The 25,129-nt window shown below is 42.2% G+C and overlaps 1 protein-coding gene and 1 long non-coding RNA gene across 5 annotated transcripts in view; one reads left to right on the forward strand and one right to left on the reverse strand.

Moving 5' to 3' along the window:
* Positions 1 to 25,129, forward strand: part of LOC128698527 (serine/arginine repetitive matrix protein 2-like) — a 55,635-nt gene that overhangs the window by 24,650 nt on the left and 5,856 nt on the right. For all 4 annotated transcript variants that reach the window (XM_070103915.1, XM_070103916.1, XM_070103917.1 and 1 more), the window contains exons 4-5: positions 302 to 1,720; positions 16,929 to 19,742. In XM_070103915.1, the coding sequence (XP_069960016.1) occupies positions 302 to 1,720; positions 16,929 to 19,742 (4,233 nt within the window). The remainder of the gene's footprint in view (positions 1 to 301; positions 1,721 to 16,928; positions 19,743 to 25,129) is intronic.
* LOC138855292 (uncharacterized) overlaps positions 21,426 to 25,129 on the reverse strand; it is a 65,402-nt gene continuing 61,698 nt past the window's right edge. The window contains exon 3 of the long non-coding RNA XR_011394505.1: positions 21,426 to 21,905. This is a non-coding gene — a long non-coding RNA (uncharacterized lncRNA). The remainder of the gene's footprint in view (positions 21,906 to 25,129) is intronic.

Below are 25,129 nucleotides of genomic sequence, written 5' to 3' on the forward strand. Positions count from 1 at the left end.
GTACTTGATAGATGGAGACCGTTAGCGAAATGTGATGTTGACAGTGAAAGACACAATGCAGAGGGAGGAGTCCTTGTACAAAGTTTCACCCAACTCTGGGTTTTCTCAATAGTTGCTTGGTAAAACGTTGTACGTATAAGACACCTGAGAATTTATCTTTATCACCCTACACTCTGGACCTGCTGTACACAACCTTGTTGTAGCGGCTGTAAATCATATTACTGAAGCTTATTAATGTTTGTTGTCTTTTGCTTCCGGGAAGAATGTGTCAGCTTGTAGTTAATAATGTTACTCTTGACAGACTGATGTGCGAGTGATTCCTGTAACTGTGGAGGGTGATGCAGCAGCGGGTAATAGGAGTGCCACTAAGCGGCATTCTGCCACTCAGCCTGACCCGGGACCAACACCCAGCAAGAGACCACAAGACCACCACACTCACACACACAAAGACCAATACTCGGCGCCCAGAGACAGAAGTACAAGCAGGGGCAGACAAACCTTTGGATTGACTTCGAGCAGAGAAAGGGATCAAAGCCTTGATAATGAGAGGAAGAGCAGAAGAGAAAAAGAAGATGAATTACTGTGGTCTAAAGACAGAACGAGTAGAAGAGGAAGCGATACATTCACAGGTGGAGGCAGCAGAGATGACAACCTTGAATACAGAAGGAAAAGTTACCCTGAGGGTGCACTAAGAGCGGCCCACCATGACATCGCTGATAATGTTAGCGGCAGCAGAAGAAGGAACAGAGACATAGAAGAAGAGGAGCTAGAAAATAAAGCCAGTCACAGGAACCGCAGAACTTCCAAATATGAAGAAGCAAAGGAAATCAGCATCCCAATCCGTATTGAGCATTTAGATGACACTGAGAAGGTTGGCCAGTATCCCGTTGCTACCACCGAGGCTGACAAAGGTATAACAACTGCATCACAAAGTATAAACATGCACGATAAGATGCGTTCCCAAGAAAAAGAAAAACAGCGACCAGTGGTGCGTGAGGAGGTAAACAAAGAGACGTCAAAACCCTCTGGCAAGAGTAGCTACACTTTCCCCACAGACAAGTCCACTATTAACAAGGTTTGCGAGAAGGAAAACATCAAACCGCCTGAAGGTGATGTCTGCTGGACATATTCTAATGCATACATAAGCAATTCTCGAGCTGATGACAATAGCCGCGAAAAGCAGCTAAATGGAACCAGAATACCTGGATGTAAAGAGAAGTCTAACTATAAGACATATAAGAGCCAGGAGGAGCCGGAGGTGCAGGTGCTGACCCCGGACACCACAGTGTCATCTGATGCTGAGAATAACACTCAAGACAAGAAGCAGAAACATAAAGACAGTATTGAGGACCAAGATGTGTTGCACAAGCAAAGCCAGATGGATGAAAGGCAGAAAGAAAGAGCAGTTAAGAGTAACTATTTGGGAAATACTTCCAGAGACTCAGAATCTTGTGAGGGTCGAAGCAAGTCTCCTTTTGGAGGTCGTGAAGTGAAAGTTGAGAAGAAACAATCGGACATGGAGGGTGACATGTTCAAGGACTGTTGGCAGAACTTCAGCAGCACATTACAGGAAGTGCTAGCTCGTTTACAAGAGTTGTCATCTGAGCTGGGACAGCCTAAAACTCACACGAAGACATCACCGCCTTCCTCGGCAGATGTCCTCACTGAAAGGCACAAACAAGCATCACACAGCACTTCCCAGTTGCCAACCAGTACCCAGGTTAGTTCCCACGTTCCTCTTTCTACATCTATTTATAGTCTAGATGCTCTTTGGAGAGGATTTCACTCTAGTTTTTTATATTTTTTTCTAGTTTCAAGAAAGAAATATGGAAAATGCATCAGTCACATTTCATGCTGTGATCGGTAGCTCTAACAGCAATTCCAGAGATCACGTACATAGGTCTTGATCAGACCCCCACCACAACAGCTATACTTTCATATTTTACACTTTTAATACATTACTGTCATCAATATGGTAAAGTAACCAGAAGACATTAATATGGAGGCGCACGACTAGTGTGTACTCAATGAGTTGTCTTTGTGGGGATCGAGTCTTAGTTGTCCCGCCTCACACTACAATCGCCGGCATTATTGGTTCCTGGCCTCGTGGGCCCTATCATATCTACTCTTGAAACTGTGTATTTAGTGTGCTCTGCCACTTTGTCATTAGCTCATTCCATTTATTTACCACCCTTATATTAAAAAAAAAAAAACAAGTGTTTCCTAACATCCCTGCGGCTCCTTTGCGTCATTTTTCATCCATGACCCCCTCGACCCTTTGCCACTAAATTTAAAAGGTCTGTTTCTGTTTACTCTGTCAAAGCCTCCGAGTATCTTATGTCGTAATCATATTTCTCTTAATCCTTCTTTAGACTTTTAAAGTCATCAGGTTCGATTCCTCTAGTCTTTTCAAAACTCAATCTCATCAACTCTGAGACCAGTTTTGTTGCAAACCTTTGGACCTGGTCTAGTTTTTCTGCGAGGGCTCCCTGCTGGTGCCTAACATATGTCATGTAGAGTCCTAAACGATTATTTAGGTTTCTGTAAGCGTGCGTGTGTGCTCGAGTGTCGGCCTGACATCAAGGAGCACCAGCATAGTGCACACTCCACCATTATTATGGGGAAGCTGTAAACCCATAGGTGTCATGCAGCGCCCAGAGAATGTGAGGTAATCAGTTTTGAAGATTTAATTTCATGGATCAAGAGCCATTCACCATCTAGGATTCCCCTCTGAAGGGTCTACTAGTAATACTAGGCCACTCCCTCCCTCTGAAGGGTCTACTAGTAACACTAGTCTACCCCCTTCCCTCTGAAGGATCTAGTAACACTACCCCTTCCCTCTGAAGGGTTTACTAGTAACACTAGGCCACCCCCTCCCTCTGAAGGGTCTACTAGTAACACTAGTCTACCCCCTTCCCTCTGAAGGATCTAGTAACACTACCCCTTCCCTCTGAAGGGTCTACTAGTAACACTAGGCCACCCCCTCCCTCTGAATGGTCTACTAGTAACACTAGTCTGCCCCTTCTGAAGGGTCTACTAGTAACGCTAGTCTACCCCTGAATGGTCTACTAGTAACACTAGTCTGCCCCCTCTGAAGGGTCTACTAGTAACACTAGTCTACCCCCTTCCCTCTGAAGGATCTAGTAACACTACCCCTTCCCTCTGAAGGGTTTACTAGTAACACTAGGCCACCCCCTCCCTCTGAAGGGTCTACTAGTAACGCTAGTCTACCCCTGTGAATGGTCTACTAGTAATACTAGTCTGCCCCCTCTGAAGGGTCTACTAGTAACACTAGACCTACTCCCTCTGAAGGATTTACTAGTAGCACTAGTCTACCCCCTCTGAAGGTGTCTGCCATAGTAACACTAGACCTACTCCCTCTGAAGGATTTACTAGTAGCACTAGTTTACCCCCTCTGAAGGAGCCTGCTATAGTAACCCTAGTGTACCCCTCCCTGGTCTACAAGTAACACTAGTCTACCTCCTCCCTCTAAATGAGTCTTATTATAGTAACACTAGGCTACCCTCTCCTAAAGCGTCTATTAGGAACACTCGCTAAATTACTATATTCAAAATACACCACTAAACCCGCCAAAGAATGCAACTTTTTTCAGTCTGCTTGTCCATTTCGTTTTTGAATGAAATTTGCTAATCAAAAAAAAATCTGAACTGTTTGTCAAGTGTCCTTTGTTTTCATAACGTCTTCTCTAAGTTTTTTCCTCCAGCCTTAATGCAGTACTTATCAGCGAGACGGATTTATAGTTCAGGGCATCCTCCCTCTCGCTTTTTTTAATACCGGCAGAGAGAGAGAGAGAGAGAGAGAGAGAGAGAGAGAGAGAGAGAGAGAGAGAGAGAGAGAGAGAGAGAGAGAGAGAGAGAGAGAGAGAGAGAGACTCAAATCAAGCCAAGCTAAGACAAAGTTTGGGAGGCAGTCAGGGGTGAGTTTAGTCACCCGTGTTCCAAGTAAGACTTTACAGAAAGGCAAATGGCTAATATCTAAATCTTAATACATGGTACCCCGTACTCTTACACTGATTTCCTCGTGACGCAGGACACCAGAGATAAAGATTTCGGCCCAGCTAGGATATAACAGTATAGTTTTGAGCCTCACTTCAAGCATGAAGTATTAAGGTTGTAAAATAATTATTTGTAGTGTTTGAGCATATACTGTATGCATGTGTTCTCAGGCTGAGAGAGCTTCAGGTCGTTGAAGAGCGCATCCAACTATCTGAAGGAACTTAGAAAAAGATTCATCAAGGCAACTAAGGATCCAGAGCAACCAGTTTTGTGTTAGTGTCTCAGTTCAGAGGGTTAATGCCTGTTGTATTTTAAGCACTTTGTGCCCCAGCTCTTAGGACATGAAGTATTTGATATGTGATTTACAAACACATCTATGTACTTGTATCCCTGGAGTTTACCTGGAGTGTTCCGGGGGTGAACGCCCCCGCGGCCCGGTCTGCGACCAGGCCTCCTGGTGGATCAGAGCCTGATCAACCAGGCTGTTACTGCTGGCTGCACGCAAACCAACGTACGAGCCACAGCCCGGCTGGTCAGGTACCGACTTTAGGTGCTTGTCCAGTGCCAGCTTGAAGACTACCAGGGGTCTATTGGTAATCCCCCTTATGTATGCTAGGAGGCAGTTGAACAGTCTCGGGCTCTTGACACTTATTGTATGGTCTTTTAACGTGCTAGTGACACCCCTGCTTTTCATTGGGGGGATGATGCATCGTCTGCCAAGTCTTTTGCTTTCGTTGTGAGTGATTTTCGTGTGCAAGTTCGGTACTAGTCCCTCTAGGATTTTCCAGGTGTATATAATCGTGTATCTCTCCCGCCTGCGTTCCAGGGAATACAGGTTTAGGAACCTCAAGCGCTCCCAGTAATTGAGGTGTTTTATCTCCGTTGTGCGCGCCGGGAAGGTTCTCTCTACATTTTCTAGGTCAGCAATTTCACCTGCCTTGAAAGGTGCCGTTAGTGTGCAGCAATATTCCAGCCTAGATAGAACAAGTGACCTGAAAAGTGTCATCATGGGCTTGGCATCCCTAGTTTTGAAGGCTCTCATTATCCATCCTGTCATTTTTCTAGCAGATGCGATTGATACAATGTTATGGTCCTTGAAGGTGAGATCCTCCGACATGATCACTCCCAGGTCTTTGACGTTGGTGTTTCGCTCTATTTTGTGGCCAGAATTTGTTTTGTACTCTGATGAAGATTTAATTTCCTCGTGTTTACCATATCTGAGTAATTGAAATTTCTCATCGTTGAACTTCATATTGTTTTCTGCAGCCCATTGAAAGATTTGGTTGATGTCCGCCTGGAGCCTTGCAGTGTCTGCAATGGAAGACACTGTCATGCAGATTCGGGTGTCATCTGCAAAGGAAGACACGGTGCTGTAACTGACATCCTTGTCTATGTCGGATATGAGGATGAGAAACAAGATGGGAGCGAGTACTGTGTCTTGTGGAACAGAGCTTTTCACCGTAGCTGCCTCGGACTTTACTCTGTTGACTACTACTCTTTGTGTTCTGTTTGTGAGGAAATTATAGATCCATCTACCAACTTTTCCTGTTATTCCTTTAGCACGCATTTTATGCGCTATTACGCCATGGTCACACTTGTCGAAGGCTTTTGCGAAGTCTGTATATATTACATCTGCATTATTTTTTGTCTTCTAGTGCATCTAGCCTTTAGCATCGAGCCTTTTGTATTTTATAACCTAACATCTTTGTACCATCAACATATCCTTCAAATTATGTCCATCATATTACATAATAAAGTATACATATATGTACATTTATAAAAGAGAAGGTGGTAAGACCAGAATATTTCAACAGCCTCAAGGAAATTTTTTTAGTATTTCCCCTCAGCCTTTTTTATCTACTCCGAGGCTATGGATCCTGGGTCCTCAGTTGCACTCGTGTGTGTGTGTGTGTGTACATTATATATATATATACAATATATATATATATATATATATATATATATATATATATATATATATATATATATATATATATATATAAAGTGCATGTGATGAGGATCCACAGTCTCGAATAAATAAATAAAATAGCTTCCAAGGAAAAATCTTAAGCTTTCTTCTTTTAGCTGTCTGAATGTTTCTTCTACCACATTTTTTAAGCTAAGTATATATTTAATTGGCACAGACATGTATGCATTATAGCAGTATTTTAAAATAAATTGTGAATTTCCTCCAGCTCCTCAGCAGCTGGACGGGAATCATGAATACAAAAAGCATTCCCAATCAGGATGACCACACTGAGACTGTAACAGGAGGGTGGCAGCCCTCGGGTATCTAGTATTGTTGATGAATGTACAACCCAGCTCACTGAGGAAGCATGTTGCACGTTTGCCAAGTGTCCCCAAGGGTTTCTGGTCCTAATGGGACAAAGTGGTACTGATGGCCACCTGATAACCATGTTCATATGCTTTAACACACCCTTCAAGGGAGGTTCCTTGATGCTGGTGAGATTTTTGAGCCAAGAAATTGAGTTTATTATCCACTTAAGCACACTTGCCTCTCGTTTTTCATGGGCTGTGTAAGCCCGTAAGGGTTTAGCGCTTTTTTTAAGTATAATGATAATTTAACACTACATTAGTTACCCCCTACACCTTTTCAGTCTGATTTAGTCTAAAGGGCTTATACCTCTTCAGTGGGAAAACAGCTGTACAGCTTCCTTTTCCAAAGCTAGGTATCTCTGACCAAAAACACTTTTTATTATAGAACCATTGTTCCTGCCAACGCTGAGTTGCTAGGGCACTATGGCAGTAGTAGTATGTCAGTACTGACTGTTAATTATTATTATTATAATCAAGGGGGAAGCGCTAAACCCGGAAGATTATACAGCGCCTGGGGGGGGGGGGATGTGGAAGGCATTCAGGCTTAATTCGGGGAACTGGAGCACAGATCCAATTCCCTAAATCAAGAGCCCCTCACCAACAACAAGGAGCCTTCCTTGAGGGGACTGACTGTTAAGCAATAAGGACGGTTGAGTGAGAGTCGAAATTATCTCTCGTCTTCAGTTTGGTTTTAGTAGTTTTCAACGCTGACCTATTACTCCGCCTCGACACACATTTTGAAAGTCTTCGAGGACAGCCATTCAGTCATTGCTGTCTTTTTAAATCTAGAACAAGTTTAACACTAGGTCTACTATGAAATTTACTACCTTTCCTCAGATTTTCTGTCAGAGAGACTTTAGTGTTGAGTAAATAACTTTAATGACTGTGCAAATTGAAGGCGAATTGCAACGTTGCATACTCAGTACCGCTTTATCCCTGATTGCTTTTAATAGTATTGCCTCCGTTCTTTCCACAAGTATCTGGTCATATATGCTGTTGATTTTGCCATCACTTGTGCAGGCCCAGACTGTAGGCTCGCAGTAACTCCTTTTCAGTATGCTCGCAGTAACCCCTTTTCAGTATGCTATCGCTCGTGTTGCCAACTGGGGCACTGCACTTCCGTTTTTTTTTTTTTTGATAAATGGTTATAATTATAAATTTTTTTAAAGAGGTGGACCGGTAAGCAAGCGGAAGGCCTCGGTCACATGACCAAAAGCTAAAACGGCGGATCATCTAAGACCCGCTTCAGGAAACACACGTCCTGTTTAATGACGAACCGTACCTAACTTCCGACGTCGGAGGTAAATTCTGCGTGTTCGTTGATAGACAGGACAGTCTAACAGAATATGGCAAACTGAAATTGAAACTTCACAATTCACACAAAATGAAACTGGGCGCCTCTCCATGAGATATCCATGAGCGAGACGTGTGCGCCCGATGCGAAGCCTGGAAAGCGTAGTCTCCCAATCACGACATTACTAAAACCAGGATCCTAAACTCGGCTGGAGTGTAATTTGTTATGAATCAATTCAGACTAACGTTGTTGCCAACGGTTGCAAAGGTGGCTAGAGATTAAACCAAAATAATGAGAATGGAATACCTGTATATGAAACTGGAAGGTCCTGTAGGCTGACCGCTCAGCAGTCTGCCTGCTTGTTGCCCTGAACATCAATATGCCCAGGTACCCAGCAGAAAACGATGAGGTAGGCCTGGACGCGATACGGATAATAGCTATGAGAATTGCATACAGTTCATCTGTGAAGATGTTAGACGAGTTTAATAAATAACCTCGCACAACAATGTCCGGGAACACCGCTGCAAACCCGACACCGTCAGAGGATATAGAACCAGTGCAAGTTTTCTGGGAGGTAATATGAGGTTTCCAGTACAGACGGCGATCAAACAGAAGACCGAGAAATCTGACCGTATCACGTTCATGGGTACGGGAGCCATACAGGTACAATGGAGTATCGGAGACAATAAAACATCTGGTCAAAGTAATTGGTGCGTTTTAGCACCAGAAAATTTAAACCCATGAGCAGTGGCCAATGGGAAACACAGGTGACAACATTCTGGGGGTGAGGCTGCTACTAGGCGACAGTCAGCGCCTGCACATGCTATAGCAAAGTCATCTACATAGTGATGACCAAATATTAGATCATTTATAACAAGTAGAAAAGAGTGGTGACAGATCCCTGCGGGACACTTTCAGCTTGGGCAAAGTCCGGGGAAAAGCAAATTATTAACCCGAACACGGAAATGACTTGGATAAGAAGGTTTAAGGAAAAGTGGCAGATTGCCTCGGAGGCCTAAGGAATTAGCTTGGGCCATATTATATCTCCAAGTAGTGTCATGCGTTTTCAGGATAAAAAAAATGCAGTAAGTGAGTTGTTACAAGCAAAGGCATTTCGAACATAAGTATCTAAGCGGAGTTGGGGTCAATAGTGGAGCCGCCCTTACGAAAGCCAAAATGACTAGTATACAAGAGTAAATATTAATTCTTTGCAGGATTTCCACGATGCCCATTGATTTATATTGTTCGTTTCCATGAACTACAAAATCCTTGAGGTTCATTTTCATGCCGACATTTCTAGATCCCAGACAGTTGGCTACGCAGCTGTTTTTCAAGTAATTTAAGGATATTAACCAGTCGGTCTGCACTGCCACAGCAGAATGCAATAATCGCGCTATCGTACACATTATCCACGTCTTCATTCGTGATTTCAGAGTCATAAATATCCAGAAATAGTACTCCCCACATCCCAATGTACTTTGTGTATTCCAAAAGTTATGTCGCATTCCTAATAGTCCCAAAGAAATGGCTTTATGATGAGTCCCTGGACAGGATAATGAACACGCACAGATAAGCTGGATCCGCTAATCATGATCTACCAGTTACAAACATGGTGTCCCTTTCTCCAACTATTTTCCACTCCTCTCAGCAACTACAGAGTCGTTGGCAACACCATTAGCCCGGTTTAGAACACATATTGCTTTCCGTCAAAATGCATTTTATATATTACCATCTTTCCACTGCTGTACAATGCGGCAAACTACATTCACACGATTACAAAGAAGACGCACATGGATCATGTGGAGACAAACCCAGCACTTCACTGCAACCACTACCAGGTTGAGCTATTGATTCATCATAACAGATTATCCTATTTATTAAAGAGCACGCATTCATTTCTGATACTTCCAACGCCTGACGTGCTCACTCTGATCTCTCCGAAAGTCCCACCTTCCATGCACTCTTTGACTTTATAACAAACCAATTACACCAACTTTGACATTAATTTTGCACTTGCACTAATACCTATCTTTACATATACAGCTGCACTGTATGGTCCATATGGATTTAGTGCTTGTTTTCTTAATATGCTAATAATACAGCTAATCTGGAGCCTATAAACATGTGCTGATTTCCATTATCACATTTAATTTAATGTAATATGGTTACCAGCTTGTGCATTAGACGCCATATTTCTCACCCTGGAAATATTCTATTATCAAGTACATCATTAAAACTGTCCTCTTCCAAATATAACACTGATATATCGCTCTGTCTTAAAGGATAATGTGACGGGTTCCTATGTACACTTCCTCTTATTATTACGTATTATTATTATTATTATTACATTCCCCTGGAACCATTAAGCCCTTAGGGTTCATACAGCACCTGTGGAATGGAATTCAGTCAGATTTGACCCCAGGATGGGTAGGTATATATTGTCCAGACACAATATACACTATGAACAGCTCTCGGCTATTTCGCATGACTGAATCTGCCTACAGTCACCAAACGACGAAGAGTTCCTCCATACAGTTGCTGAGCTTACCTTCGACTGTGTTGCTAGTACAAATGACCTGACTTAACATGGCAACAAATCCTGGTCTAGGGCCGGGCCATGGAGCGTTAAGCCCCCGAAAGTATCAGCAAGATGAATTATTAATGCTTGAAGGTGGCCCACTGGACCATGAAATAGTTGGAGTGAAGTGGTCCTGTGGACGCTTCTAACATTGTGTGTGTGTGTACTCACCTAATTGTGGTTGCAGGGGTCGATTCATAGCTCCTGGCCCCGCCTCTTCACTGATCGCTACTGGGTCCTCTCTCCTTGCTCCATGAGCTTTATCAAACCTCGTCTTAAAACTATGTATGGATCCTGCCTCCACTACGCCACTTTTCAGACGATTCCACTTCCTGACAACTCTGACTGAAGAAATACTTCCTAGCATCCCCTTGACTCATCTGAGTCTTCAACTTCCAATTGTGACCCCTTGTTTCTGTGTCGCATCTCTGGAACATCCTGTCTTTGTCCACCTTGTCAGTTCCTCGCAGTATTTTATATTTCGTTATCATATTTCCCTTAACCCTCCTGTCCTCCTGTGTGTGTGTGTGTGTGTGTGTTTGTTTCTAGTGGAACGAGCTTCCCACACCTCGCTGCATAAGGCAGCAAGAGAAGGAGGACGAGGACACTGTTAACGTCCGCCGCCCTCACACACACACACACACACACACACACACACACACACACACACACACACACACACACACACACACACACACACACACACACACACACACACACACACACACACACACACACACACACACACACACACACACACACACACACACACACACACACACACACACACAAAGGAAGCAGGAATGGAAAACTGAACATTGTTAACTATATTATAGCTGTGTTTCTTCAATGTTTGAGAATCAGTAAATGACTAATAAGACTTAGCTTTATAACTACAGTCCGGTGAAATATAACAGAAGGCAGAGTTGAGTGGAAGATAATAGATGCAAAAATGAATTCAACTTCAGTATAAAGACCTGGTTCAAGTCTATGTATAGGTTCACTGGTGCAGCAGCATTAGGCCTCAGCTCCAACACAACACTCGTCAAAATTACTAGCTGTGGTTAAGCAGTGATTGATCAGGGCAACCTAACAACCGTAGAAACTTGCGTGCAACAAGCAGACTTTTGTCCTTTAGAACTTCATATACTATGGTTGAGGGACCTATCAGAGTATACATCACCAGCTTGCAGCCTACACCAGATAAAGCACGTAAAAAACGGAGGCCATAGGTCGGCAAGACTAATCTTGGAGTTGAGGGAAATGACCTGTGGGGAGACTAAGAGATTTTACAGCAGTATAGGAGAGAACCAGGAAAGGCAGTTGCAGTGTACAAGAAACACTATACTCTAACTAGTTCTTAAATAATTATATATATCTGCTATTTAGTGAAATATGACTTAAAAAACATGCCTCTCCTTATTTCTGCATTTTGAAATATCCAAGGCTCATACAGTGTAGCAGCACACTGCGAATGTGTTCCACAATGGGATGATTGAGTACACTCGTACAAGTGTGGTCCTGCCTCAGCCCTGGGAACCAAAGGTATATATATAATATAATCTAGGAGTGAGGAACCTTTATATGTTAAAGGCCGCCAAAGTTGTCTGTAATCTAATAAGGCCACATTAAAGAAATTTTGATGATGGAAATAAGTAAAGGACCCCAATGTAAATAAGTCACTTTGTCTGACTTTTTTGGGTTATCCCAGGTTCTCTACACATATGCTGCTATGTATAATTCTATGTAACTGTATTTGTGTATACCTGAATAAACTTACTAAATGTCCGTTACTTTGTAAAAAGTTAATATAAAGGATAATCATTCAGAAGGCTGCACTTAATGCCTTAAAAGGCCGCAGGTTCCCCAACCCTGGACTATATACTATACACAGAGGTGCGTATATACTACATCGAGATGCATATATATGTCGTGCCGAATACGTAAAACTTGTGATTTTGGCTTAAATAGCAACGCACTTCTTGCCGAATAGGGCAAACGAAAATTTGTGTATGCCATAACTTCGCAATAATTACTCTGAACCTAAGCCCTTGTGGTTTAGCGCTTTTTTTATTATAATAATATTCTGAACCTAATGAAAAAAAATCTGGGTTTATTATTAAATTATTGTAACCCTATATAAAATATATTTAGTTGGATTAGGCTAAATTAAATTGCACTTGTTATAATAAGGTTAGGCAAGTTTCCTAAGGTTCTTTTGGTACAAAATCATTGATTTTTATATTAACATAAATGACAAAATATCTTTAAATGTATAAGAGAATTTTAGAAAGGACTTAATTTTAAATGAGTTCTTGCTAATTGACCAATTTTACTTATTCGGCACGACATTATATATATATATATTATATATATATATATATATATATATATATATATATATATATATATATATATATATATATATATATATATATATATATATATATATATATATATATATATATATAATATATATATATATATATATATATATATATATATATATATATATATATATATATATATATATATATATATATATATATATATATATATATATATATATATATATATATATATATATATAATATATATATATATATATATATATATATATATATATATATATATATATATATATATATATATATAATATATATATATATATATATATATATATATATATATATATATATATATATATAATATATATATATATATATATATATATATATATATATATATATATATATATATATATATATATATATATATATATATATATATATATATATATATATATATATATATATATATATGAGCTAGCTTAGCGCTCCTTCTTTATAATAACAATATATTGATATGCGTTTATACGCGATGATTTTAATACAAATCTTAGGATTAAAGTTCCCTCGAGGAAGGCTCCTTGATGCTGGTGAGGGGCTCTTGATCTAGAGAATTAGATCTGTGCTCCAGTTCCCTGAATTAAACCTAAATACCTTCCACATCCCCCCACAGGCGCTGTATAATCCTACGGGTTTAGCGCTTCCCCTTGATTACAATAATAGGGATTAAAGTATTCTTGAATAGTGGTGAACATTATGCATTCAACGTTGCTTAGCACTGGATGACTGGTTTGTTAGGTCTAAAGCCTATCAACCACTTGACGATCATTATGGCTGTATATATCACCTCTACAATAGCCAGTGATACTTCAATCCCTTAAAGTATATATACACTGCTGCTCTCAATACATCCACATTAAGGGATATATACTCACCAGAATACATACAAAATGAACATCCCATAGCATATAGTGTATTAAATCAAGGAAAGGGCCCAGGGTGTCGCCAGAGTGTCTAGTGTCTCAACAGCAGAAACAGTATTGACGACCAAGCTAGTGGTGTGGTGCCTGCTAGGCTGCTAGTCTTTACTCTTGCTCACCCCCACATGAATCTTCCCCTTACTCACTCACTCACTCTCACAATGTGGTACACTCTAGTCTCTCTCACTTGTGTAAAACGGAAACGAACAACGGTTCAGGTGAGGCAATGTTTGCTTTATATTACGGAGTTCAGGTAGGAGGGAGGCTCAGGTTAGTTACCATTTTGTCCCAGGCACATGTCGATTAGACACTAGGCCTGTTCTATTGGTGTGTGTGCGTGTGTTTCTGTGTCAGTGTGTACTCACCTAATTGTGGTTTCAGGGGTCGAGAATCAGCTCCGCGCGTGTATTATTCCTAGAGAAGAACTGGTAAGGAGTGGAAGAAACAGCCTCCTTCATTAACTGGGGGAAAAAAAATCCGCTTTGAAAACAAAGACTGACCAATAGCTATAAAAGGAACTATTATATATGGGCAAGATCCTTGAAGCATTTATAGGATCCTGGAAATATAAACACGTATGCAGTATAATGTGATCCTTTATTGACTACGTTTCGCCCACACAGTGGGCTTTTTCAAGTCACAAACAGATCTGTTTGTGACTTGAAAAAGCCCACTGTGTGGGCGAAACGTAGTCAATAAAGGATCACATTATACTGCATGTGTTTATATTTCCATTGTGTCGGTATTTTATACCATTTATTTTATAGGATCCTGGGGAAAAGGATATAATGAGGCTTGATCCCAGGAATCAGAAGATATTCTAATTCCCTGAATCATGAACCCTGCACTAGCATCAAGGCGTCCCCCCCCCCCATCCCTAGAAGGATGAGAGTATGTGAGGCTGATACTTGAATAAGATACACAAGGGAAGTACAGTGTACACTGAATGTAAAAAATTTAACAGGCTTCCGTTTAGCAGTGTACACTGAATGTAAAAAATTTAACAGGCTTCCGTTTAGCAATGATAAGAGGGTTGTAGCTCCCTGAATGCTTATTTACCAGGCTACTAAATAATGTATGCTTAACACATCACAAAATAGTACCCTTGTTTCGTTAACATTTCCTTCGCTAATCTTCATTTCGTTATATTTCATTTAACACGATGGTGATGGTTGTATTATTATTATTATTATTACAGCTGTATCATTAAGTGTGATGGTGTCACTGTAGCTAGGTTGGTGTCATCCAGAGGCACTCAATCTAAAATTACACCACGCTACCTCCCATACCCTGTCATGGTGACATGCCAGTGATGTGAGGAGACTGCTGGAGTGTGCACCGGAGCCACCACCTCTCTTACACCACTAACACACACACCATTGCCAACACACATGACAACCACTTAGCACCAATCTAACAAGAAAAGTTACTGATATTAGTTTTAAGTGCGAGTGGTGAACCTCACTCAGCTGTCTGGACTGGTGCTTTAAAAAAAAACACGTGAACAAACACCAGGACATATTGATTAGAAAACGTTTCGGTCCTGGGTGTTTCTGGACCTTTTATTTGCAACCAGCATGAGCGCAAGTTAAATTTATGATTAATTCAGCTGTAATAGTGACCACTGCAGACAAACGTGTGATGTATTAAGATAGTGATTACTTTCCTTGGTTTCCTGTAAGGTAAACGGTGAATTCCGTGAAGAGAATGCCGAGTAGTGTTGTGGTTGTGTCCTCTGGCATCTCCTACCACTTATGTTTGTGTTGGTATGAAGCTTACCTCTGGAGTGACTTACTATATCCTGCTGCCCAAACCATGAGTTTTCAATGTGGGTGGTACTCGCCTAATTGTACTCACCTGATTGTGGTTGCAGGGGTCGAAACTCAGCTCCTGGCCCCGCCTCTTCACTGAACGCTACTAGGTCCTCTCTCTCCCTGCTTGTGTTTGTGTGTATATGTGTGTACTCGCTATTTGTGGTTACAGGGGTCGGTTCACAGCTCCTGGCCCCGCCTCTTCGCTGGTCGCTACTAAGTCCACTCCCTGCTTCATGACCTTTATAGTACCTCTTAAAGCTATGTATGGATGTTTCCTCCACTGCATCACTCTCCAGATTTTTCTACTTCCTGACAACTCTATGACCGAATACTTCCTAACATCCTTGTGACTCGTCTGAGTCTTCAACTTCCAGTTGTGACCCCTTGTTGCTGTGTCCCATCTCTGAAATATCCTGTCCCTATCCACCTTGTCAATCCCTCTCAGTATTTTATATGTCGTTATGATGCCTCCCTATCCTTCCTGTCTTCCAGTGTCACCAGGTCGATTTCCCTTAACCTTTCCTCGTAGGACATACCCCTTAGCTCCGGAACTAGTCTTGTTGCAAACCTTTGCACTTTCTCTAATTTCTTGACGTATTTGACCAGGTGTGGGTTCCATACTGGTGCTGCATACTCCAAACTGTGCCTGACGTACACCGTGTACAGTTTTGAACGATTCCTTACTAAGGTGTCGAAACCCTATTCTTAGGTTTGCCAGGCGTCCATATGCTGCAGCAGTTATTTGGCTGACATACGCCTCAGGAGATGTGCTCAGTACACTTACCCCAAGATCCTTTTCCTTGAGTGAGATTTCCAGTCTTTGGTTCCCTAGACAGCACTCTGTCTGTGGTCTTCTTTGACCATCCCAATCTTCATGACTGTGCACTTGGTAGTGTTAAAATCCAGGAGCCAGTTGCTGGACCAGGCTTGCAGCCTGTCCAGATTTCTTTGTAATCCTACCTGATCCTCGAGTGTGTGTATGTGCGTATGCGTGCTTGTCCACGCGCTCACCAAGCTATGTTCGCTAGGGTCAACAGTTCATTCCTGCATTTCGACTTCAAATACTTAGATATTTTCTGGTTTCTGGGCTTTGTGTCGAAATTGTCTGTAGTAGGTAGTTTGGGCCAGGAGGCCTATTGTGGTGTTCCTCCGTTCTTATGTCAGTAAAACAACGACTGTGAAAAAATAAGTGAAATTCAAAGCGCTTTTGTGATTTTTCACATTATCTAGGCCCTTGATAATGTGAGAAATCACGAAAGCGCTTGGGCTTTCACTATTTTTTTTCACAGTGGTTGTCTTGCATATTGTGATATCACCTGTTTACTGTGATCTTATTGCATGTTCTTATATAAGTGTAACGAAACTAATATATTGCGTGATGGGCTCCTCTCCGTTGTGACTAGAGCCTATGTTGTGTCTAGGCCACAGTTACTCATAAGACTATAATATAGCCACAATGGAGGATCATGCATCTATTGTGACTATACCTCATAGTCTTTGTTATAAATTATACTCTCATCCTTCTCATATCTACTTGTTTCGCCTCTTCTGTCTGCAACAGGTGTCCAGCAGGAGCACTCCAAGCCAGGAGGAAGACAAATATCAGACTTCTGTAGCCACAGAAGGCAGCGACTGGGTGGCAGGGAAAACAGGAACAGCAGTAGGTGTGGGAAGAAGGCCGCCCACGACCCCGCCTCCCGTATATGCAGAGGAGAGGTCAGCCACAAGGCCAGGGTCAAATGCTCATGGTACAACATATACTAGAGATATTCTCACACAGCAAGACACACATGTGCCGAAAACAAACCAAAGTCTCGAGGCGGATAAGCAAGGAACTCAACAGGTGAGTGGGTCGAGCGTATCGAAAAACACAGAGAGGGTGCCATGGCAAGGTAGTGGTGGTGGCGGAGGTAGAGGTGGGGCGCGAGCCAGGGATAACACCAGGCCGGTCAGTCTTGTCCTGCTTGATGGTGCACCAGGCGACGCCGTAAGGCACCACACACCCATGAACCTCATCCTTGATCCCTGCAGTTCTGATGCCTTGTCACATCAAGTATCAAAATTCCAAAGAAATGGTTCATCTGGTCCTCGTCCTCGGCCCACTAGCCTCGATGTGTCTCAGGAGGGATCTCTCTTGAAGAACCTGAGGAAAAGCAGTCCAGTGGATGCACTCAAGGACAGATTTCTAAGTCATTTGACTCCTACAAGTGAATCGTCACCTAGTCTTACAGACGTGCACTATATTCCTGTAGCAGTAGAGGCCAACAAGACTGTCCGCACGAGTGGTAATGTTGGCGAGGTCACACAGGCTTCTCGTGCAGCTGCCGAGGTGCCGCTGTCTCAACGTCGTGGTAGAGGCGTGAATACTCTTGTGATAGCGGATGATGATCAGAGCAGCACAACATCTAGTCAGGCTAGTACAGCCACAGAAGAGGACAGCAGTGCTACAGTGTCACGTGCAGGTAGCCAGGGTGGTGTTAACAACGAGGACGAGTGGAGGCTGCCCAGGAAGGCTGCCCACCTGGCAGATAAGACCATAACTGGCAACTCCAGTGTTCTGAATCTTTGTCCTGACCTGCCCAAGTCGCAACACTCTTCCAGCACTAGTAGTAGCAGTGCTGACTCACGCGCTAAGCTTGATGGTATCGCCAGTGGTGGTGTGTGTGGTGGGTTTCAGCTAAAGCCCAGCCCACGCTTATCCTCCCCATCAGACTCGGATCCAGACGTCGATAAGATCATCAGTCACGCTGAACGGGTCATCGAAGAAACGAGGAGATTATCGGCTAGCTCCACTAATGACCTCCCACCTGTGAATGATTTAGGCCAAGTTAAACCAAACAGAATAAAGAGAGAAACCGTGAAGCATACCTCTAAACTACCAGGATTTAATTTAGCTCCAAACATAGAGACTCGGGCCTCGCCTGAGTCCAACTTTGTCGAGATACAAGACGAAGACTCTGAGGAAGAGGTTAAAACAAGTGATAACGAATCACAGGTGGTGGTAGAGGGCTGCCTTTCTATACCACTGCCTAGGTCGGTGGGCCGCCCCCGCCCACCTCAACACAAGCCCCCATCCGAACAGTGGCCTCGCCGCCCACTGCCCACACATGTTGCTACACCGCCCACTGGTAGCAACTCTCTGATCATTGAGGCTGTTGACGATAATGATGACGTCGCCCAGTGTGAGGAAGTTAAGCCCACAATAGTAACGAGTCCAGAAATACAGAGTAGTGACGTCATGGGTTGTGCACGGGAGAGGGGGCGGGGGGGTACCAAGGCCCCCACGCCCCTGCAGGAGCCGCCCCCACCCAGCACCTTCACACATCAAGACCAGCCCACCACCGCACCTCGCCGCCCCTCCAGCCGCGAGAGGATGGGCGGCCTATTCTCACGTGGGCGCTCTGACGACCCCGCCCGTCACACGCCGCCCACCACACCAACTGTCACAACTACCACTAGAAATAAGGCTCCCTCACCGACGCCTTCCACGCCCACACGCACGCCCAAGCTGCGTGAGCGTTCCTGCACGCCACAAGAAGAGCCGCACCTGCCACCATATGTTAGGCAAAAGTCGGACACTTCAAAAAGACACAGTGGCTTCAGTCACGTACAGTCCGACAATGTACGTAAGATGCGTGAAGCTTGGAGCTTCAAGCAGGAGTCCCCAGTGCAGCAGCGGCGGGGCGTAGGCGTGCACCCTAGCCCACCGCCCTCACCAAGGCGCGCCCACGACTCACCGGGGAGGTCCTCCTCCAGAAGCACACCCACGCGAGACACAGCGATCAGAAGCACGCCAACACGAGATACAGCGGGCAGAAGCACGCCCACGCAAGACACAGCAGGCAGAAGCACGCCCACACGAGATACAGCGGGCAGGACGCCCACACGTGATACAGCAGGCAGAAGCGCGCCCACGCGAGAGACAGCGGGCAGAAGCACGCCCACGCGAGAGACAGCGGGCAGAAGCACGCCCACGCGAGAGACAGGGACTAGGTCGCCCACTAGGAGCAACAACTATCACAACTCCACATTCAGTAGTAGAAGTAGAAGCAGTTCATCTCCACGTCGCTCCAGCACATCAAGCAGTGATGGTGCTGCTGCTGCGCCTGGAGTCCGCAATGGTGGCAGCAACACTTATGCCACAGCTAAGTCAGGGCGGCCACTGGCGGACACTTATAGCTCAGGTGCGGCGACGGCGGCTGGTAGCAGAGCGTCGCCCGCCCGAGCCGCCCGGCGCCCGCCACCACCACCGCCGCCCTCAGACACGCCGCCCGCCTCGCCTTTCCACCAAAAAATATTCCGGAGACTACGGGACTCGAGTCTTCAACCTGACAGTGAGACCATCTGCTTCACCGAGGAGGCTGACAGATACAAGGTAAGTATAATAGTTGTGTGTGTGTGTGTGTGTGTGTGAATTGAAAACCAGCTTGCTGATGATAAAATACAAAACAGGGATTTGTTGTCGGTCAACAATGAACCAAAGTAAAAACTATTATAACAAGAATATGTATTAAAAATACCACACTTAAAATCTCAGCAGGAATGTGTCTGAATGCTTTGGTTTTTACACATATCTTGAGAGGACTGACCGTTCCTCTCAAGATCTAAGTGTTAGCGCATGCAAGCGGTCAGGTATTCCTGTTTATTTTTCACTTTGATAATTTACTGTGAATTCTTCCACGAATAAGTATATAAGTAAAGACCAACGAGGAGATTAAAAGTGGAGTAAATAGTGGTGCGCATGTGTGTGCTTTATTATAGTGCTCAGTCACTCGGTCCACTTTCATTTTCTCCTCGTGGTCAACACTTGTCTTCCACATTATATATAGTTTACACACACATACACCTGTATATATGTATGTATGGGGGGATGGGGAAAAGTCTGCGTCTAGGTGCAAATGTGATAACTCCTATCTTCGGAAATCAAATAAAATGGCCTCAAGGAGAATTATTGAGACTTCTCCGCGAGGCTGCTTGAATATTCCACATCTTTTGTACATAAACATACATGAATGATTTATTGTGTAAAATGGTACATAAGGTGTAAAAGAAACATTGATGAAACAACATGACTGGCATGAAATACAATATTTAATATAATGAATAGTTGGCATGAAATACACTATTTTATAAAACGATGGTATTGTATAAAAAATTCAGTCAAAGATCATTAATGAAGGAAGGAAAGACTGTGTTGCAGCTGGAGTGTGAGGATCAGGTCAGCAATATACAAGTATAGTTCACCATAGTCAATGTGAAAGTACTCGCTAACCTGCTTAGAGCCAGCACAAGGTATCCCCCCTCCCTACTTCCCCTCTCCAGAGCCTCCTTCCTTCTCCTCCCCATCATCCAGAACCTTCCCCTTACCCTCGACCCCCCTCCCTCTTCCTCCACGATAACCTCAAGCCTCCATCATGGCACATCCGGAAGAGATGTTGTCCTTCGGCAAGGCAACAGTCAGGTGTACATATGTACGTGTGCTTGGCTAAGACGACAGTCAAGTGTACATGTACGTGTGTTTAGTCAAAACAACAGTTGTGTACATGTGTTATTTAAGACAAGTCACGTGTACAGTACTGGTTAGAAAATCTGACGAGAAATGCCAATCATATATGTACTTAAGAGAAAAATTCCCTTGACAAGCTGTCTACCCACCTATTAATAATGACCTTTTCCAATACTCAACTGTTTATTTCTATTTAATTTTTCGTATTATTTCTTAAAGTAGACTATATTTGTATTTCAATTATTCTTCAAGATTCCTTTCTTCAACTATTTTTTAATATTATCATAGAGAAATAATTGATATACAATAAACAAGAATTGTATAATAATCCCATCCTGATATATCTTTTCAGACTATCACTGTCTTTTTCCCATATAAACTTTGATTCATCGTAGTATATATATATATATATATATATATATATATATATATATATATATATATATATATATATATATATATATATATATATATATATATATATTAAATTGTATACATCAGTAGTGTGCTGCTACCCTATTATGTATGATAGTTACATAGTGGGAACAAAAGCTTACTTACTAAGCTATGTTTCCTTGTTATATTCTATACACAGGATGGATTATAAATATACTGTTGAAATGTGCCAGCCTGAGCTAGAGACTTCCGTAGGACAATGAAAATATCGACAAGTATTCCATCAAAGGTTCATGAGCTGCTACAGCTTCAAAAATTTCCTTCCAGCAGAACTGGAGTTATTACTTGGGAGTTACCATCTCTCAGGATAACTTATCGCATAACACTTCGTGTGTGAGGAATGGGGAAAGACTGTGTAGGATAAGGGAAGACTTCGGGGAACCTGTGGTAGGGAAGTATCAGCGTCAACCACTACTAGTAAACAAATAATGCGCCACACTCACCTATAATTATCCACGTGTGGCTCCCACACATCCGCTGGCCCGCTGCCGGCTGCCCGCTTCCCTCTTGCCCACAGTATTGTGGATTTTAAGATTTTTGCCTTGAGAGGCGAGTTTATTGGCGACGCCACTCATCCTGCGAGTGAACATTCAGTTTTAATGACTACAAATAGCTGATCAGCCACTAGTGATATAAAGTCCATCCTTAAGTTTTAGTATACAGGTATCACTACCTTTACAAATATCCTTTCTAATTTCACCAAATCCTGGACATTTTTTTAAATACGACGAATCTCGGCTAGCCAATGCTTATATTGCTCAAAACTGATTATGGCCTTAATTTTATATTCTTGAAGATATAATGCTGGATAGTGTTCATTATCCTCTTTCCCACACACTACATTGTCTGTCCTCTCTTGCAGTTGTTCTCATATATACAACTAATATAAATAATTTTTATTTCAAATCTTCTTAGCATAAAGATAGGTTTCATCTAATACAACCCTGTACACATTCAATATTGTGTAACATACTTGTCTTTATACACCGAGAGGTGTATGTGTATATTATTATTATTAATGAATTTTGCGCATGCACACACACACACACACACACACACACACACACACACACACACACACACACACACACACACACACACACACACACACACACACACACACACAATATATATATATATGTCGTGCCGAATATGTAAAACTGGTCAATTAGCAAGAACTCATTTAAAATTAAGTCCTTTCTAAAATTTTCTCTTATACGTTTAAAGATATATTTTTTTCATTAATGTTGATGTAAAAATTTATAATTCTGCACCAAAAGGAACTTAGAAAACTTACCTAACCTTATTATAACAAGCGCAATTTATTTTAGCCTAACCCAACTAAATATACTTTTGATTTGTTTACAATAATTTAATACTAAACAAACCCAGTGAAATATATTTTTTTTGTTAGGTTCAGAATGATTTTGGTGAAATTATTGCATACACAAATTTTCACTTGTCCTATATGGCAAGATGAGCGTTGCTATTTAAGCCAAGATCGCAAGTTCTGCCTATTCGGCACGACATATACATATATATATATATATATTTTTTTCAACAAGTTGGTCGTCTCCCACCGAGGCAGGGTGACCCAAAAAAGAAAGAAAATCCCCAAAAAGAAAATACTTTCATCATTCAATACTTTCACCACACTCACACATTATCACTGCTTTTGCAGAGGTGCTCAGAATACAACAGTTTAGAAGCATATACGTATAAAGATACACAACATATCCCTCCAAACTGCCAATATCCCAAACCCCTCCTTTAAAGTGCAGGCATTGTACTTCCCATTTCCAGGACTCGAGTCCGACTATAAGAAAACCGGTTTCCCTGAATCCCTTCACTAAATATTACCCTGCTCACACTCCAACAGATCGTCAGGTCCCAAGTATCATTCGTCTCCATCCACTCCTATCTAACACGCTCATGCACGCTTGCTGGAAGTCCAAGCCCCTCGCCCACAAAACCTCCTTTACCCCCTCTTTCCAACCCTTTCGAGGACGACCCCTACCCCTCTTTCCTTCCCCTATAGATTTATATGCTTTCCATGTCATTCTACTTTGATTCATTCTCTCTAAATGACCAAACCACCTCAACAACCCCTCTTCTGCCCTCTGACTAATGCTTTTATTAACTCCACACCTCCTAATTTCCACACTCCGAATTTTCTGCATAATATTTACACCACACATTGCCCTTAGACAGGACATCTCCACTGCCTCCAACCGTCTCCTCGCTGCTGCATTTACCACCCAAGCTTCACATCCATATAAGAGTGTTGGTACCACTATACTTTCATACATTCCCTTCTTTGCCTCCATAGATAACGTTTTTTTACTCCACATATACCTCAACGCACCACTCACATTTTTTCCCTCATCAATTCTATGATTAACCTCATCCTTCATAAATCCATCCGCCGACACGTCAACTCCCAAGTATCTGAAAACATTCACTTCTTCCATACTCCTCCTCCCCAATTTGATATCCAATTTTTCTTTATCTAAATCATTTGATACCCTCATCACCTTACTCTTTTCTATGTTCACTTTCAACTTTCTACCTTTACACACATTCTCAAACTCATCCACTAACCTTTGCAATTTTTCTTTAGAATCTCCCATAAGCACAGTATCATCAGCAAAAAGTAACTGTGTCAATTCCCATTTTGAATTTGATTCCCCATAATTTAATCCCACCCCTCTCCCGAACACCCTAGCATTTACTTCTTTTACAACCCCATCTATAAATATATTAAACAACCATGGTGACATTACACATCCCTGTCTAAGACCTACTTTTACCGGGAAGTATTCTCCCTCTCTTCTACACACCCTAACCTGAGCCTCACTATCTTCATAAAAGCTCTTTACAGCATTTAGTAACTTACCACCTATTCCATAAACTTGCAACATCTGCCACATTGCTCCTCTATCCCCTCTATCATATGCCTTTTCTAAATCCATAAATGCAATAAAAACTTCCCTACCTTTATCTAAATACTGTTCACATATATGCTTCAATGTAAACACTTGATCTACACATCCCCTACCCACTCTGAAGCCTCCTTGCTCATCCGCAATTCTACATTCTGTCTTACCTCTAATTCTTTCAATTATAACTCTACCGTATTATTATGCAAAACAATCACAGGGTAGTTGGTTGAAAGATAGTTCTAGGCCTTTCATGTTGCAATCAACACATCAGGACCTTGCAGTGTTGCAGAAATGAGTAGGAAGTTCAGGTAGAAGCGACTCAAGCTAGGATGAGATGGTATCAGGCAGACCAGTACCAGGTGCCAGAAAGATGAAGGCAAGGTGTTAAAAGCAGTTGCAGTAAAAGCATATAGCAGCCCATCGACATTAAATATTTAGTAATAACACAGCAGCCACAATATTAGTGACTTGACAACTATTACACATATGCCGAATAATTATAAAAGACTTAAATATTCTAATCTCAAATGTATCTGGCATCTATCAGTTGGGGAAATTCCACCGCAAAGAAAATGGGGAAGCAGGAAATAGGGAAAAACCCTCCTATTTCCAGAGGCTGGCCTAATTCACCCTCAGGTAAATGCTGGTTTAACCATAAGACTGATTGGGAGCAGCAAAGGATATTCAATTCGTCAATGTGGAGTTGCATTTATGACAACGAAATATTATAGAATCAGCAATTATTAAACATGATAAAATTCATTATATAATAATAGTGGTGGTTTATTCAAACACGATAACTTTATAAGTGAAGGCATTATACACAATCTGAAGCAGAATTCCTACCTGAACTCGCTG

This window comes from Cherax quadricarinatus, chromosome 88 (assembly GCF_038502225.1).
Source record: "Cherax quadricarinatus isolate ZL_2023a chromosome 88, ASM3850222v1, whole genome shotgun sequence".
Lineage (NCBI taxonomy): Eukaryota > Metazoa > Arthropoda > Malacostraca > Decapoda > Parastacidae > Cherax > Cherax quadricarinatus.